Below are 14,969 nucleotides of genomic sequence, written 5' to 3' on the forward strand. Positions count from 1 at the left end.
GCTTCATAGTTTTCTTGGTGCATCCTTAAAATTACACATTCTTAGGGCATTCTAGTACAGAATAACGCCTTACCAAGAACGCCTTATTACGAAGTCTATAGTACTGCAAGTATAACACGTATCCCTAACACAACTTGACATCACATATCAGATTACTAAATTCTATGGTGACAACCATGGAGCTACCAGTTTTGAAGTTGTAGCAAAACATTTGAAGTTGTAGCAATGTTTGAAGAGTAAACTGTATTTCGGCAGATCTGACCTGAAGTTGAAGTTCTTCATACTGAGCACTCGTCCATTCCACACTGCACACACTGTCGTTTGGCTTTACGTAATCGAACAGCGCCGTCAGCAGTCCCACGTCAATCATCACCTGACAGCGGGGACAGCGTTAACATATTTGGGCATTACCATATTTGGGCATTACCATATTTAGGTATTTCCATATTTTTTTAACAGGGAAGAAGCTTATAGTTCTGAGAACTAGAATACAGAGAAGGTGAATGAGACAGGAGTCACGTCTACTAGACACAAGTCTTCTCTACACGAGCAATACGATAAATCCAGCTAACAAGTCTGTTTAAATGCACCGTTAAGAGTGCGGGATCGGATAAGGCTGGTCGTCATGGAGACGACCACTTCTTTAATATCCCTCCTCGTCTAGAATAATGAGATCCATATTGTTTGAGGATTGTGTGGAATTTTTGAATTAACCTCGCGAAAGTGGGCCATTAGGCCATTAAAACACTTATAACCATGATCATTGACGCTTTATCTTAATTTTATGTGAGCACATACCATAAAGTCATTACTAGGCCCTCTTTTACAGTCGTGTAGACAGTTACAGTATTGCTTTTATTTCCCCGCGGCTATTGTTTGCTATGATAATATCTTAAAATAGTTTCAGTACTATTACCTGTCTCATGGCGTCATTTTCAGCCAGCCCGATGAGTGTGGTCCAGGCCGCCTTCTTTAGCTCAAAGTCGTCATTTTGCTGGGGAGTAATACGTTTTGAGTCATTTAGACAGAAACTAAGTAACAATTTAAATTTGCTCGGGCCATGCTTGTTCGTAATCTCGATCAGCGATTTGTCCCTTGGACGAAATATTTGCTGCGATCGGTGGATGATCATAAAATAATAATGTTCCGGCTAAGAACTGGGTGAGAACTAATATTTGAGTCGGGTGTGTAAAAAGTTTAACTAGTCCACAGTCTGACTATAATAAAGTCTGACTATAATAAAGGACTGGAGGTTTAAACTGACCGGCTTCATAGAGAATCCTTTCATTAGCTCGTCTGTTGTTTTTACTGAGGTGTTCATTTCTTGTTAGCAAGCTATTTCCTAATACGGTATCCGTGTTTAGATTTGAACGAATCTTATAAGGGAAACCATTATCATTGCAAATATGGGGCTCTACATTCAACGAGCCGGTCATGAATTACTTGGTATTTTAAAAAGAGTTGTCGTGGCACTTCTGTAGTATCAAGTCATGGTAACTGAACACGGACCTTTCAGATTAAATGTAATATTAATAATTAATTCGACCCAAAGATCGAGTTTTATCTCAGGCAGCGTTTCCACAGAATTTGTAACCCATTCAGCCATGAGCCAACCTTTACCACAACCACCATATTAAAAACACGTACAAACACAAAGGGACATACCCTCAGAACTGGTGGCTACCAGAGTGAGTATTTTAATGAAGCCACACTCGAGAAGTGGGGCGCTAGGGCACCGGGTCACTAGAACTTGCGTCACTGACATCACATCGTTCCTGAAACACAGGGAAATACAGGGAACGGGCATTTTACCCCTTCATTCAGAGCTATACTTCTGAATGAAGGGGTAAAATGCCTGTTTCATGTACCTTGGTAAAGACAGGGAATAGTAATTTTAAGAGATAGAGACACTAAGAGACATCTAGAGAGTTAGAGACATCTAGAGAGTTAGGGACACTAAGAGACATCTTGAGAGTTAGAGACACTAAGAGACATCTTGAGAGTTAGAGACACTAAGACTAAGAGACATCTAGGGAGTTAGAGATACAAGTTAAGCAACAGATTGACGTCCTAAACGGTTATCCGAGCATTCTAGTGACGTCACGAAATTCCAGTGACGTCACGACATTCCAGTGACGTCACGACATTCCAGTGACGTCACGAGCCATTCTGTGACATCACTAGTATCAGCTAGTGGGAAGAAAGTAGCGCTGGACAGGAGCTGCTGTTTAACAAGAGTTGACTGTTAACTCTACTGTCTGCTGGCTCTGTCTATCTGGGACTCGTATCTCCTACTCCCTCAGTCACTGTCAACAGTTCATACTTTCACCCCTTTTCTTGCAAGTCTACTAATGGAATTGAAACCAACACTTTTGTCGCTCTTCAACCTGTTAACTTTGATAGTGTCGCTACTGGGTGGTTAATAGTGTTGTTGCAACTTGTGGAGCTGAGATAGTTACTTAGCTGCAGTTTAGACTTCTGTTTAATTATTTGCATTCTTTGACACGTCTTGTCGTTAATGTCTCACAGAGTGAGAGTTAAACTTTCAGTAAATTGTGGATGATAGTGGAGTCCATTTTAAAATCATGTCAAAAAATCACTAAGTTCATGTAATAGACCGACTGGAATCTGGATAAAGATATCAGATAGTCAATGAGTCTGAGAATTTGTCCGTAAAACACTCTTTGCCGGCAGGATTGTTTCAGTATGCATATTGCATAGCCTGTCAAGTTGTAAAATTACGTAATTTTCTGCATTTCCGAGAATTTGTGAGACAGATGTTCCCTTACATGGAAATAGGACAGTGTATATCAACTATGTGACAGAATTTGACAGATTGTGATTACCCTCAAATAATGACAACTTGTCTGAAACATTCACAACACTTTTATATTGCTGATTTTTTTGCGTTCAAAGCTCACATGCCAAAATCCAAGGTCAGGTTCTGGTTCGATTTTGATATACAATTGGCCCGATCTTAATACATATTATATTGTGACCTACCTAAACACTATTTTTCATCAGGTTTTTTAATGGAAAGGAGCAAGACTAGTTTTTATTAATACTTTCATAATAAAATGATCAGTATTGACGAATGGATATCGAATAGTGTAATGTTGTATTTCCATACTTTTACCGAAGGATAAATGGGGACCATAGACAGAGAAGTCTATAAAATCAGCTAGATAGTATTATTATGATAAACTAGTCGGAGTCATATGATACACAGGATACTTCAGGATTTAAACACAGCTAAATGTGGACTGCATGTTACCGGCAGTTGTAAACGCAGCAATCCGTGCATGCAATTAAATTAAAATTGAAACAATAGTGCTATCGCTAGCACCAGCGCTGATAACACATTATATTTATCCACATAAATCCACAAGTAGCGCGTTGTGACAAGTACAACTCGCTTACATTGTTCTACAGATCAGTAATTGTTCAATTGGGCGCTTATTTAAAGATTGTTAAACTAATCAGATTAATTCACGTCTACAAAAGCACAATCAACAAGCAGAGACTATGGAAAATAAAAATCGTTATTTGATTTCAGCCACATACCGTTACTTTTAAATGGAGTTAAGTGCTTCTTTGTGGGCTACCAGAGCATTTATTTAGTTTGCTCGTGAAATTTGTTTTTTAAAGTCTACTTATATTTTCTCTAAATTTTTACAATTGCGTTTATTTACAATCGACACTTAGTGCAATATCGGATCTGCCATCTTTGTCTCGCGACTACGAGATATATTTTCAGGAAAAAACCGCCACACTTGGGCATTTTAATCATACCATATTTGGGCACGTCCATATAAGAGCATATTTGGACAACTCTCGATCTGTACTGCAGAGTTTGACTTTGAGTTAGTACGTCAAAGGTGACTTTTAAAAAGAAGTTAAATGGGCTCCCTAAACTTTCAGCAAAACATTCGGACGTGTTCTCGTCAGACAGTGATCTTTAGTAGCCGGCATATGGCCGGTACAGGGCTGGTACAGGGCTGGTAGAGGCATGGAAACCATTCATTCCGTCAAAATGTTGGTGAGAATTTTTATTTTCGCATACTCTGTGTCGTGGTCAGAAGAAGGATAAACAGAGAATTATAGCCTCGTCCGGGGGGAGGCCCTGCTTAGCACAGCCACTCGGTGCTCCGTGTAGTGATACCACCTCGGACGTTGAGGAATTCACCGGGAGTTAAAACATTGTATCGAGTTAGAAGCAGTCACGTGACCTGCTTAACATTGACAGGACTTTTTGTCATCACTTTCCCGTCGTGCAAGTAAAACACGCCCGAGTAGTTCAAGTTGCCCAACTGTCAGGTTCGGAACACGGAGTTTTGTTCTGAGTTTGTTCAGCTTTTAACACGGTGTTTTGTCCTGAGTTTGTTATGCTTTAACACAATTTTCTTCTGACTTTGTTCTAAAAGTTTTTCTGTTTAAATTGAAGGGTACCTGTCCAGGAAATAGTTTCTTAACGCGTTCAGTATTCTAATTATGTGACATATTTCAGTGACAGTCACTGGACGGACTTTAATCACATTGTATCTGCCTCTGTTTTCAACTCTCAGTGTTACATTTCTACTCTCATGATAACACCTTATTGGCAGACTATTGCATGATTTCTATCCCGACAATTGTTCGGTAGAATGTTCGTTATGTTTAATGTTATTCCGACTGGCGACTCTCCTTGTAGTACTACTTATTAGCTTTGATACTTTTTAACTTTCGTGTCCGATGATATTGCTGGCATTACCGAATACCGAACATGCGGGTAATAATGGCGGGAAAAAAGCTCAAACCCTGATAAAATCAGAGGGTATATCCTGTTAAATAGCGACTGCAATTTGATCCTGGAAAGAGGGAACCATTCGAGGCTGATCAAATGAAAATTAGAGAAGTTCACTTTTCCGCGTCGAGTCCAGGGCGTTTTCACCACGGGTGGTAAATTTAATGGGACTGATAATGGTAATTGGATGATATTGTTCTGATTTAATTAAGTAGAAGTACCGTGTACTAAGTACTTAAAGGGTCTACTTCACGGCTATCGTATTACTTGAGTAGGTACTGTGCATGACACCGTGGTACCCCGTACTCTATCTGTTTTCTCTGATCCGATATCTGTTCTCTTCTTGCTCCTTCTTAATGCTAGCTTTAATTATAATAAAGTAATAAGAGGAGTGCCATTTTACTGTTAGGAATTCACATTAATTAGCCTTTCATAATTCTATTGTAGGATTATAATTCACATATCTGAATGGTATGGTGTGGCCTAGTTAAGTTGGGCTGTAATCTTAGTCACGGAAACGCGTCCATTCAAACTTGGCAAAGAAGATCGCACATCTTAGTCATCCTTTTAATGGGTGATCAAATGAATTTGACGGGTTTGCGAGGTGGCGGGTTTGCAATTAGAATTTTCATTGTTGGGAGAAATAACACTATTTTAGGATTGATTTTTACAGAACCTCCAAATTAGAGCTGTCAAAGTGTCAAGGTTATGTTCTCTAGAGATAAAACTTCTTTTAAAATGTTGACAAACCGTGGGAGTTTATAGATGTGGCAGGTGTGCCAAAATCTCAAAATCATCGGCATATTTAAAAGTTTGCAACGACGCCAACATTATAGCCATATCTTTGCTACTGAGAATCAAAGTTGCACAATGTGTTTCTTAGAAAATGGTCTGAACTTGTAATTTATTGCATGATAAAAGCCTTTATCTATCAACAGTAAGGAGTACTTACTACTTATACGCAAGTAATAATAGAAACGTGGCCGGCCCGGAAACCATGTTGACGTAGTGGCCTTTTGTGAAAGTTGATCTGGTTAGCTTAAATTTGACAACACCTCACAACGCACCAATAAATCTGACGCTCTCGGCTCTAGTAAGGTAGAATGGTAGAATGACTACCATCCCGCTCGAGGAAGTGGTATTTTTGTTTTAACGAGGAGATTAACATTATGAAACTCTGTCATGTCACTCCCGGAATGTATCATGTGGTCTGAGTGGCGTGAGACGGAGAATTCCAGACTTTACTCACCGCAATTGAAGATCTTGTTTAGTCTTTGCTTTTTTGATGAAGTGGCAGAAGGTGTAGTAGAGCGATCTGAGGGAATATGTGGTGAGAACTGAGACATTTTGTTGTTCCGTCATTACACGATTTAAAAAGATAACCGGATTATTAATTCGAATATATTCATTTCTGTGTAGGCGGGATTTTAATTGAACACTCGCATTTTTGTGATGAGACTTTGAGAGTATGATTGGTATTTGCAGACATATTCCCCTTGCTAATGATAACATGAATGATTTCTGCTTTGAGTAAACTTTAATAATATCGATCAGAACTGAGGGGGAAGTGACAAGCACGGTATCACATGACTGCGTTAGTCTGGCGCCTTATCGCTCCAGCTAGCTTAATTTCAAATCTACCGGCACGCGTCGCACAGTCACATCGGAACTGGTATTTTATCACACAGATGGCTCTAGCAACCAATGTTTGCTGGTATTTGCTTCTCAGCAGTTATAATAGTCGCTATTTGCTCTCGTTTTTTTTAGTGCCCACGTTTCCGGGTTAACCCAGATATACTTTAATTAGGAGGTTGTTACTACAGACCCTGTCCTGTGGAACTGCGCTCTGAAAATGTTGGACAGCTCCTAAAGGTGGTGTGATCATGTTGTCATATATTATAATATTGAAGTGTTGTTGTAGTGGGGTATAGATAGGTGGGGGTGATAAAAGGAAGACCAAGCTAGCTAACTTTCATCACTGCAGTATCACAACACCCCTCTACTCTCTAGCCCCCCTCCTGATCAGACGACTAATTTACTCTTTGTAGGAGTGCGTGATGAGGGATTGGGGCAATACGTTGCAATCTGTCTAGTCAACAAGATGTGGGGCGGTTATTCACACTTCCCCCTTACTTGTACATCTTCACTTGTTACATTATAAGGAGCGGGAAGTGTTGCAGACTCAGTATTACCATCTCTCGCTCATTTGTTTCAGGTGCCAAGGTCACTGCACTAAATATCTCCAATGAGGTGAGAATATTCCGGGTGCAAGTTCCCTGGTTCTCAATGGAGATGAAATTGCTCGCGTAATTGGTACCTACCGACTCATGATATGTGTAGCATTTCTTAACTTGAGATTGGCTTTTAACAAGATTCGGCCCAGACCTCGGCGACAATGATCACTAGCCTTGGCCACCTCGACTTGGTATTGAAGGACGGTGCACCCCTTTGTCTTGGCCTCCTCGACCTGGTATTGAAGGACGGTACCTCTTTTTGTCTTAACGGCCCTCTGTAAGGAAGTCTCGGCCAAAGGTTTCATAATGCACGTGAGCGCGAACAGTAAAGAGTTGTTCAAGAGTATTAGTCCACAGACCAACTCTTGCCACATGACACTGAGCAGGCTCGATTGTAGTCTGAGGGTAGTTCCTGGGAGTTTCTCAACCAAAACAGCGTGTCAAGACGGATCTACTTTTGACGAGCAACAAGCCGAAACCTCTCATGAAACACAAACTTTGCAAGTGCACGAGAAATATGTTACAACAGTGTGAAAATGCGGAGATGCGCTCGTGGCTCAGGACCTCTTCCCATCACCCAGACTGGGTAACCTACACGTTCCCATATTTTAATGCATGCCAAGTTCTCGGATTGCATACAATCAGGACCCCGCTGATCGGTTTCAAAGTCGGAACTCTAGCGACACAAAGGGAAACAGATTCCTATGTTTGTAGAGTGTGGAAAGCTATTAGATAGGTGAGTGGCCAGCTGTCATAATATGCAAGAAAAAGTATCTGAGACATGGTCCCACATACATCAAATTATATTGAAGATCTAACGACCCAAACATTAGTCCCATTGTCTCTTGCTTGTCTCTTGCCCAACTTTTGACAGCTCCCTCAGTTACACCTTCAGAGAAACAATATCCACCCCCTGTCATGACTTATTAGTAGCACATTAAACCAGTCAAAAGAGCTTAATCGGCACAGCTTAGATCGCTTTGTAGGCCATCGGTTTGATCTTTATTAAAGGTTGCGATCAAAGCACCGGATATTATACTGTTCCAATATACAGCTATCGAGCGATTGACCCTCCCCGTTATAACTGTATATTACAGCTCTACATCATACTGATACGACACATCACAACAAGGAGTGAAACGAATAAAAATGGCTACATATTAATGAGAATGCGGTCTAACAGATAGCCTCCTAGTCAGAGTGCCAGACTATTGGATATCTCCATATGTCTACCATTGACAGGTCTGACTATTCGGGTCCTTCGTCTAATCGGGGGGGTTACAATTTGGGGAGAATTGGGCGGGAAACCCCCCTTAACAGCAGCAGTTCGATTAATGTATCCAAACTCACTTTACGACAGAGCTGGTCTCGAATCTGTCCTGAACCTGAAAAATGCAACATCTTGTGAGGTCTAGCACGTTGAGTATGTACTAAGTTACAACAGTTACTAGCTTGGGCTAAGTTAAGCACGAAAAAAGAGGTAAGAGAGTCCCGGTAAAATGGTATGCAAGTAACTTTATCAATTAGATTCAGCGAATAAGGGTAGGTTTTGACGGAACAAAATAAATTAATTCGACTAATTTTGACTATCTATTTGTCTTGAAGATAATTCTCGACTATTTGTAGAACTTATTCATCCAAAGTTGTCTCGAAAGTTGTCTGAAAAGGTGTTTCATTTCCCTTGTTGCTGAAAAGGTGTTTACTTTGCTGCCTTTTCAATAATTATAGTTTATCTTACAGTAAACAAGGCCCGGCTGGAGTCTAGTGCTGTCTGTGAACATCTAGCCTCGGGGACTGCACTGTCGTTTTACTCCTTTACAAATCTTACCTTGTCTGGGTTTCCATATTCGATAACGTTCCACAGTACTTCTACGCTCAACTGCAACAACTTGCTGAAATAGCATCTACATTGAACTTTAATTCCTTTTTAATTATCTGAAACTGTGCGGTAATTGCGGTAATTACACTCACGTTTCACATAAGACGCGACGTCACAGTTACACGCGTTGTGATATTAATAATTATAATATGTACTGTGACATGTAAGATAAAAATGTGTTCACATAACTTAGTATAAGTTATTTTCTCGTACTTCCTCTGCGCCGACCATTTTAAGCGATTTGTGGTCCTGAATTTTTCACATGTGTGATGTTTGCTAGCTCGATATCCTGCTGTATCTTATATTATTAGTGCTATCACTTGTGTTGATTGATGACAGCGTGGACTTTGTATTTCTGAACACTTAGCTGACTACTTATACTGCTAGTTATATGGCTAGGGTTGGGACTAGGGTATAGGTTAGGTTGTTTTGAAGGGACTGCCCGTACCCACTACCCGTTCCGGAGTCTGGTACCAGAGCAACTCTTAGCTTTATTTAGCTTTACATCCCAGGAATCCTTTGGCGATTAATTAGCTGTCTGTTTGAAAATTATTAGATCATTTTTGATCGTTCCAGCTCTGTCATTGTTTGCAGCTCCCTCCAAAACTCTGGAATTTGAGTCAGATAGTGCAACTTCTCATTCTACATAGCTTTGGTTTACCAGGACTACATTTTAGCATGTTTTGTCACTAATGTTTTAACACAATTTTTTTCAAATCATTAGTTATTTGGGAAATTAGACATTTGATGTTGACGCATTCATTCTCCTCAGCTAACTAGTGCAGCTATGCCAAAATTCTTCGTGCCTAGAAAATATTCAAAGTAATGAGTATGATGTCCAGTCATTGTAAAGTTATTGGGTAGAAGTGCCGTTATATGCCGTATTATAACACTTCTCCTCAGAAGCAGCCTCCTTTAGAAAAAAGGTAAAAACAGAATTCCATAAACCGCCCAAAACAGTCAATTTACTAATACGGAGCAAAGCAGCTTGAGGCATGTACAAGATGGGGTATGACGCGGGTGGGACGTGGGTATATGCCCGTGCAGGTCACATGTGACACGTGCAGGTCACGTGTGACACGTGCAAGCCCATGGTTGTAGTAGGGTGGAACTTGAGCTGATATTACCTAGAAATAGACAGGAAATTGGTGGTAAGAATACTACTGACAATCTTATCTACTACAAACTTCACCCCTAGCTCTTTGCTTTATCCAATGCCTCACTGTTCTTATAATATTTTTATATCGGGAGATAAAAACTGACTTTAATAGTCTCACTTGACGGTTACATGGACATTGTGTCGTAAGAACTTCACATTCCACACAATACTTAGACTTGTAACAGAGGAAAATAGATTCCCTTTATTACAGAATTCTCTAAAAAGAGCCAATCTACTAGGAGTTAGAGCAGAGCCTATAAAACTACTCCTTAATAATGTCACGCCATCTCTCCGTTTCCTTTTTAATCCTGTAGACGGAATCAGCCCTGGATTTTCCTCAAAATCTGCCAACTTGTCTTGCGATGGTAAAATTTTGGCAGTTCTGAAAGTTGTGCCATTTCGTGACAGGACCTGAAACCCCTCATCATCGGATGGACCTCGACTTTCTATCGAATAATAAGTTTCTGAAGCCCTATCTACCGGATTGGTGAACCTCTACGGTCCACTAAATGTTTTTGGCATTTGGCATTTACCTTCAGGGTAGAAAAAATAGTGCACCACTAGGTATTAGGTACACTTTAAGCTTTCGTTTTGGTAATTTTGTGTCAGTGTGAAGAGCTTACCTGTTACTTGACCCACACGCTCCGACCATGTTCTTTGAGATCACGGATATTATATCCATATCCAGCAAACAGTCACAATTACTCGCTGAAAAAGTGACAATGTTCAGTAAATGTACAATCTTTATTTTAAACTATTAGTTAAGTTTTTTTCTCACTTGTAAATTTTCAAAGAGCTGGGCTGACACCGACAATTTATATATATTCCTCGATATTTTATGTTTTTTATGAGAGGAGTATAAATACTCTACTCTACTCTACTTCATTTCATTTCATTTCCACGGCTTTAATGATGATATTTGCGTTAAAATATAAGGAATAAAGCACGTTACTGTTATCTTTAGATCTCTTGCCGCCAAGTAAATAAGGGCTATTACTAAACCCACTTCTTTACCTAAACCCCCCGCTCTTCACGTTTACTTCGCAGATACCAAATTACAGTAACTCCGATTATTTGGAAGTACAACGCAGCACTAATCCTAAATATGGGTTCCCGTCACGATTTCATGGACCATGTAATCTATACCGAAAATAATTTCGCTCCAGGCAAATAGTGGCCCTGACAGCCTAAACCTTAACTCTTTATAAATTTGATGCGCTATGTGGTAACTTGGTAAATTCGTGAGTTGCTCCGCCTTCTTTTGCATATTTAAAATTAGTTTAGATTTTAAAAGAGCTCAACTGCACTAGTAAACTGTTAAATGCTCCGTAAATCAGGCCTATTTTATTTACATGCTATTTGTAACCAGTAAATCCTATTATATTTCAATTTCTATACCCTATTAACTTTGCAAAATAGTCTGGGTCTTTGTAAAATAGCCTGTAATCAAGGGTATATCATATCTTAATTTTCGTGCTCATTATCATTATATGCAAAAATACAGCTAATAATAATAATAAGGCTCTTACTTATCTCATACTTGTCAAATATTTTGTAAATCCAGTTTTCTAATTCTCAATCAACTCTGGACAAAACAAATGTCAGGACTCCCACGACGTCCTACCAACACCCCCAACTACCAACACCCCCAACTACCAACACCTCCAACCTCCGACCACAGCATTCCCACGATTACCTTAACATTTACTTTTACATGGCAACAAAATCTGTTAAAGTCGCACGTCTTTAACATGGTTAGCAACGTAACCTGAGTATCATCAATATAAGAGGACATGTCAACTCACACGAGAGACTGAGAAAGAGGAGGAGGTGCAGGATTTCCTGGTACACAGTGTCGTCCTCCATTTTCTTGAGCTCTGAAGCGAATATCTTGACCACGTTGCTGTCCTCTATTGCCTTGATGTTCAGCTCGTGTCTACATGCTTGTGGTCCTGGGTATATAGTAACCTTGGTAACTTGCGTTTAAGTTTCCTAAGTAAAAAGTATTTTAATGAGTGGTAACCATAGTGATCGGTGATTGCTGGTGGCGCGGTTGCGCAGAGCCTCTAGGTCTGCGCAGTCTCCGCGTACGGTTAAACAGCTCATATCTTTGTGTGTCGTGTTGCGTGCAGCAGGGGTCGTAAACTTAAAGGCGTGGCTCGTTATTAAAATCAACCGCACCTTATTTTAAGACACCTGAGTATAAATAGAATCAATAGATGGTAACAAATTATATCTTGAGCTGTTTCTTTTAAACATAAGGAGCTCCAAAGTTGTCATTTACCGTCATTATAGATAGGAACCGGAGTGCAGTAGAGACTACCAATACAGTGTGTCACTGCTATCTGTACCATAGGCTTCGGCAGCTCTATCAGTCTCACTGAAAATAAGATTATATAAATTGTTTACTGAGTTGGTTGCTGAGATAGTAACTGAGTTGGTTGCTGAGATAGTAACTGAGTTGGTTACTGAGATAGTAACTGAGTTGGTTACTGAGATAGTAACTGAGTTGGTTGCTGAGATAGTAACTGAGTTGGTTACTGAGATAGTAACTGAGTTGGTTGCTGAGATAGTAACTGAGTTGGTTACTGAGATAGTAACTGAGTTGGTTACTGAGATAGTAACTGAGTTGGTTACTGAGATAGTAACTGAGTTGGTTACTGAGATAGTAACTGAGTTGGTTGCTGAGATAGTAACTGAGTTGGTTACCAAGTGTGAACTTTGTAACATGTTGGTTACATTTTTCAATTGTTTTAATATTCTTAGTTTTGTTTTTGACCAGTGATGTTTGGATCGGAATGTATCTTTATTTGGTTCGTTTTTCAGTGACTTATCAATGAGAGGGTTCCGTACGTGTTAAATATATCCTTTTTGAGAATTACAATGTGAATCAATGTCATCTCAAGTATAGCCAATAACCACTTTCTGATGTTCTTTTTATCGTTATCGCTAAATCCTAATTGCACTGGATTTATTATTTTTACCCACAGACCTTCAGTCTCAAGAAGGTGAATATAATAAGGTTTCGGGGTTTTGGGTTAGGTGTTTGCCAATTGACATCCGGTATTTACTTTTAAAGATTCATGTTGTTAATAGCCAGAAAGAAACTGAGACCACTTATACTTACCAAGCTTAACAAGGAACTCGGCTAGATCTTTACCGTACACCGCATCGTCCGAAGCTTTCTCCTTCAGAAACGATTTCCTGAACAAACAAGTTGTAATGTACCTTGCAAGATACAGCTGCCACCTCGCTCTGCGAGACGACTACGTACGTGGGCCGGTGTAAAAACTAAAAGAGATCCAGTATCTTACAGAACACATAGTTTCATGCTACTTCTAGATATCATAACTGCACATTAAAACGTTCTATGTCGTCCGCTGCCCAGTAAAGCGTGCAGGAATTTGAAAATTCCTTACGTCCATGAGAATCAAGTCGCCAACAAGAATTTTTACCCGCAAAGCATGATAATCTGAACGAGCGAGCTGGTATAGTCTTCATCTTCCCTCATGTGCTCAACAAGCGACTCCACTATCTTATACACCAGTCCTAAGTCTTTCAGATACTGTCAGCATTGTTAAGGAAATATATGCCTCATATTTTTTGAATATTCAAGTGAATGTCATGACATAATATATAATATCAGGAAAAAATAAATTCGTGTCCAATTATTACTAAGTAAATCAATGGTTTGTCTGGTTAAAGTTTTGCTAAGAAAAGGCGGCTGTGTCATAGGTTTTACTGTGTCTACGACCCAACATACAACATCCAAAGTACGGCTTCCTACCAACGAACAATAATTGTGAGAAACATGAAACTGCAGGGAAATTGCTCGAAACCCGCACGGAATACCCCTGCGCTTCCACTTTTCGCATGTTTTAAATTAAGTTAAGAAGATAAATAATCTCCTTCCATCTCCTCCCGTCTCGAATCACTCCAGTCTCAGTTTAGTAACTCAGATACCACATTCACATTATCACAGAACAGAAATTATGTTTCCATGATTCCCTGAGTACGTCACCATATATCACATGTTGCCAGAAACCCGCTAGAAACTAAGTTTACAAAGTAACGTTATTTATTATTTAAGGGGGTTATTAAGTAAATAATTCCGGAACTTTTCCTCCTGGCTGTAAGAGTTTAACCATGACCCGGAACACTCCCACCAGTCTCCTCTTCAGTGTTTCCTGTGTCCTGAATTACAGGTTTCTACGATTTCTCGGAGCTATCAACATATATCATAGCATAATCAGAAAGACTTGAGTTTTTCGTTTTCAAGTTCACCACTTTCCAATCTATTAAATCTTTTAGATATATTGATCTTCTGGTTCGTACATAGAGAGAGAGCGCTGCCCCACCTCTAATATTACATGAGTGTTAAGAGAGAGAATGGGTCCTCAGAGAGGCAACAAATCGTCACTTTGTGCACGTGCTCACCTTTCTCCCTCCCCATTGGTCACCCTGGTAACGTAGCCCTGCGGTGATTGGTCCCCCGGGCACCACGGAGTCTTGTGATTGGTGCAGATCACTCACTACCCCGGTGTCCAGTGTCGAGCGCAGTGTGTACTGCTCTAATACGTTGACACAACAGCCAGGCTGTCAACAATTACAAGTTAAAGAATATAATATGTAACCTCAGTGTCGGCCAGCTAGCCTGTCTTCATTTCACCAGCTGTAACCTTGTCTCATCAGCTCAGTTTGTCCCATCATATCCGGGAGCGTGGTGCTAACTGTCACCACACACCATCTCCCCACCGGGTAACAACTCGTTACTTCACAGTTACTTCACCCGTCCTGCTCTACTGATCCTGCACGCTGTGATCTGTTATTTCTATTGGTTTGCCTCCACGTGCCTGCAACGCTTTATCAGACCACGCTCTTATCGATCTTATTAACGAGGGCATCAGTCATGCA

At 40.1% G+C, this 14,969-nt stretch overlaps 1 protein-coding gene across 3 annotated transcripts in view; it reads right to left on the bottom strand.

Annotated features, from left to right (window-relative positions):
• LOC134817603 (cilia- and flagella-associated protein 69-like) overlaps positions 1–14,969 on the bottom strand; it is a 43,702-nt gene that overhangs the window by 17,951 nt on the left and 10,782 nt on the right. For all 3 annotated transcript variants that reach the window (XM_063826824.1, XM_063826841.1, XM_063826834.1), the window contains 12 exons: positions 13,511–13,620; positions 13,183–13,259; positions 12,340–12,435; positions 11,861–12,007; positions 10,679–10,763; positions 8,846–8,909; positions 8,368–8,402; positions 6,033–6,098; positions 1,666–1,775; positions 1,265–1,308; positions 917–994; positions 263–373 (listed from right to left, as the gene is read on the bottom strand). In XM_063826824.1, coding sequence (XP_063682894.1) covers positions 263–373; positions 917–994; positions 1,265–1,308; positions 1,666–1,775; positions 6,033–6,098; positions 8,368–8,402; positions 8,846–8,909; positions 10,679–10,763; positions 11,861–12,007; positions 12,340–12,435; positions 13,183–13,259; positions 13,511–13,620 — 1,023 coding nt within the window. The remainder of the gene's footprint in view (positions 1–262; positions 374–916; positions 995–1,264; positions 1,309–1,665; positions 1,776–6,032; positions 6,099–8,367; positions 8,403–8,845; positions 8,910–10,678; positions 10,764–11,860; positions 12,008–12,339; positions 12,436–13,182; positions 13,260–13,510; positions 13,621–14,969) is intronic.

This window comes from Bolinopsis microptera, chromosome 1, assembly GCF_026151205.1.
Source record: "Bolinopsis microptera isolate Bmic1 chromosome 1, MBARI_Bmic_1.0, whole genome shotgun sequence".
NCBI lineage: Eukaryota > Metazoa > Ctenophora > Tentaculata > Lobata > Bolinopsidae > Bolinopsis > Bolinopsis microptera.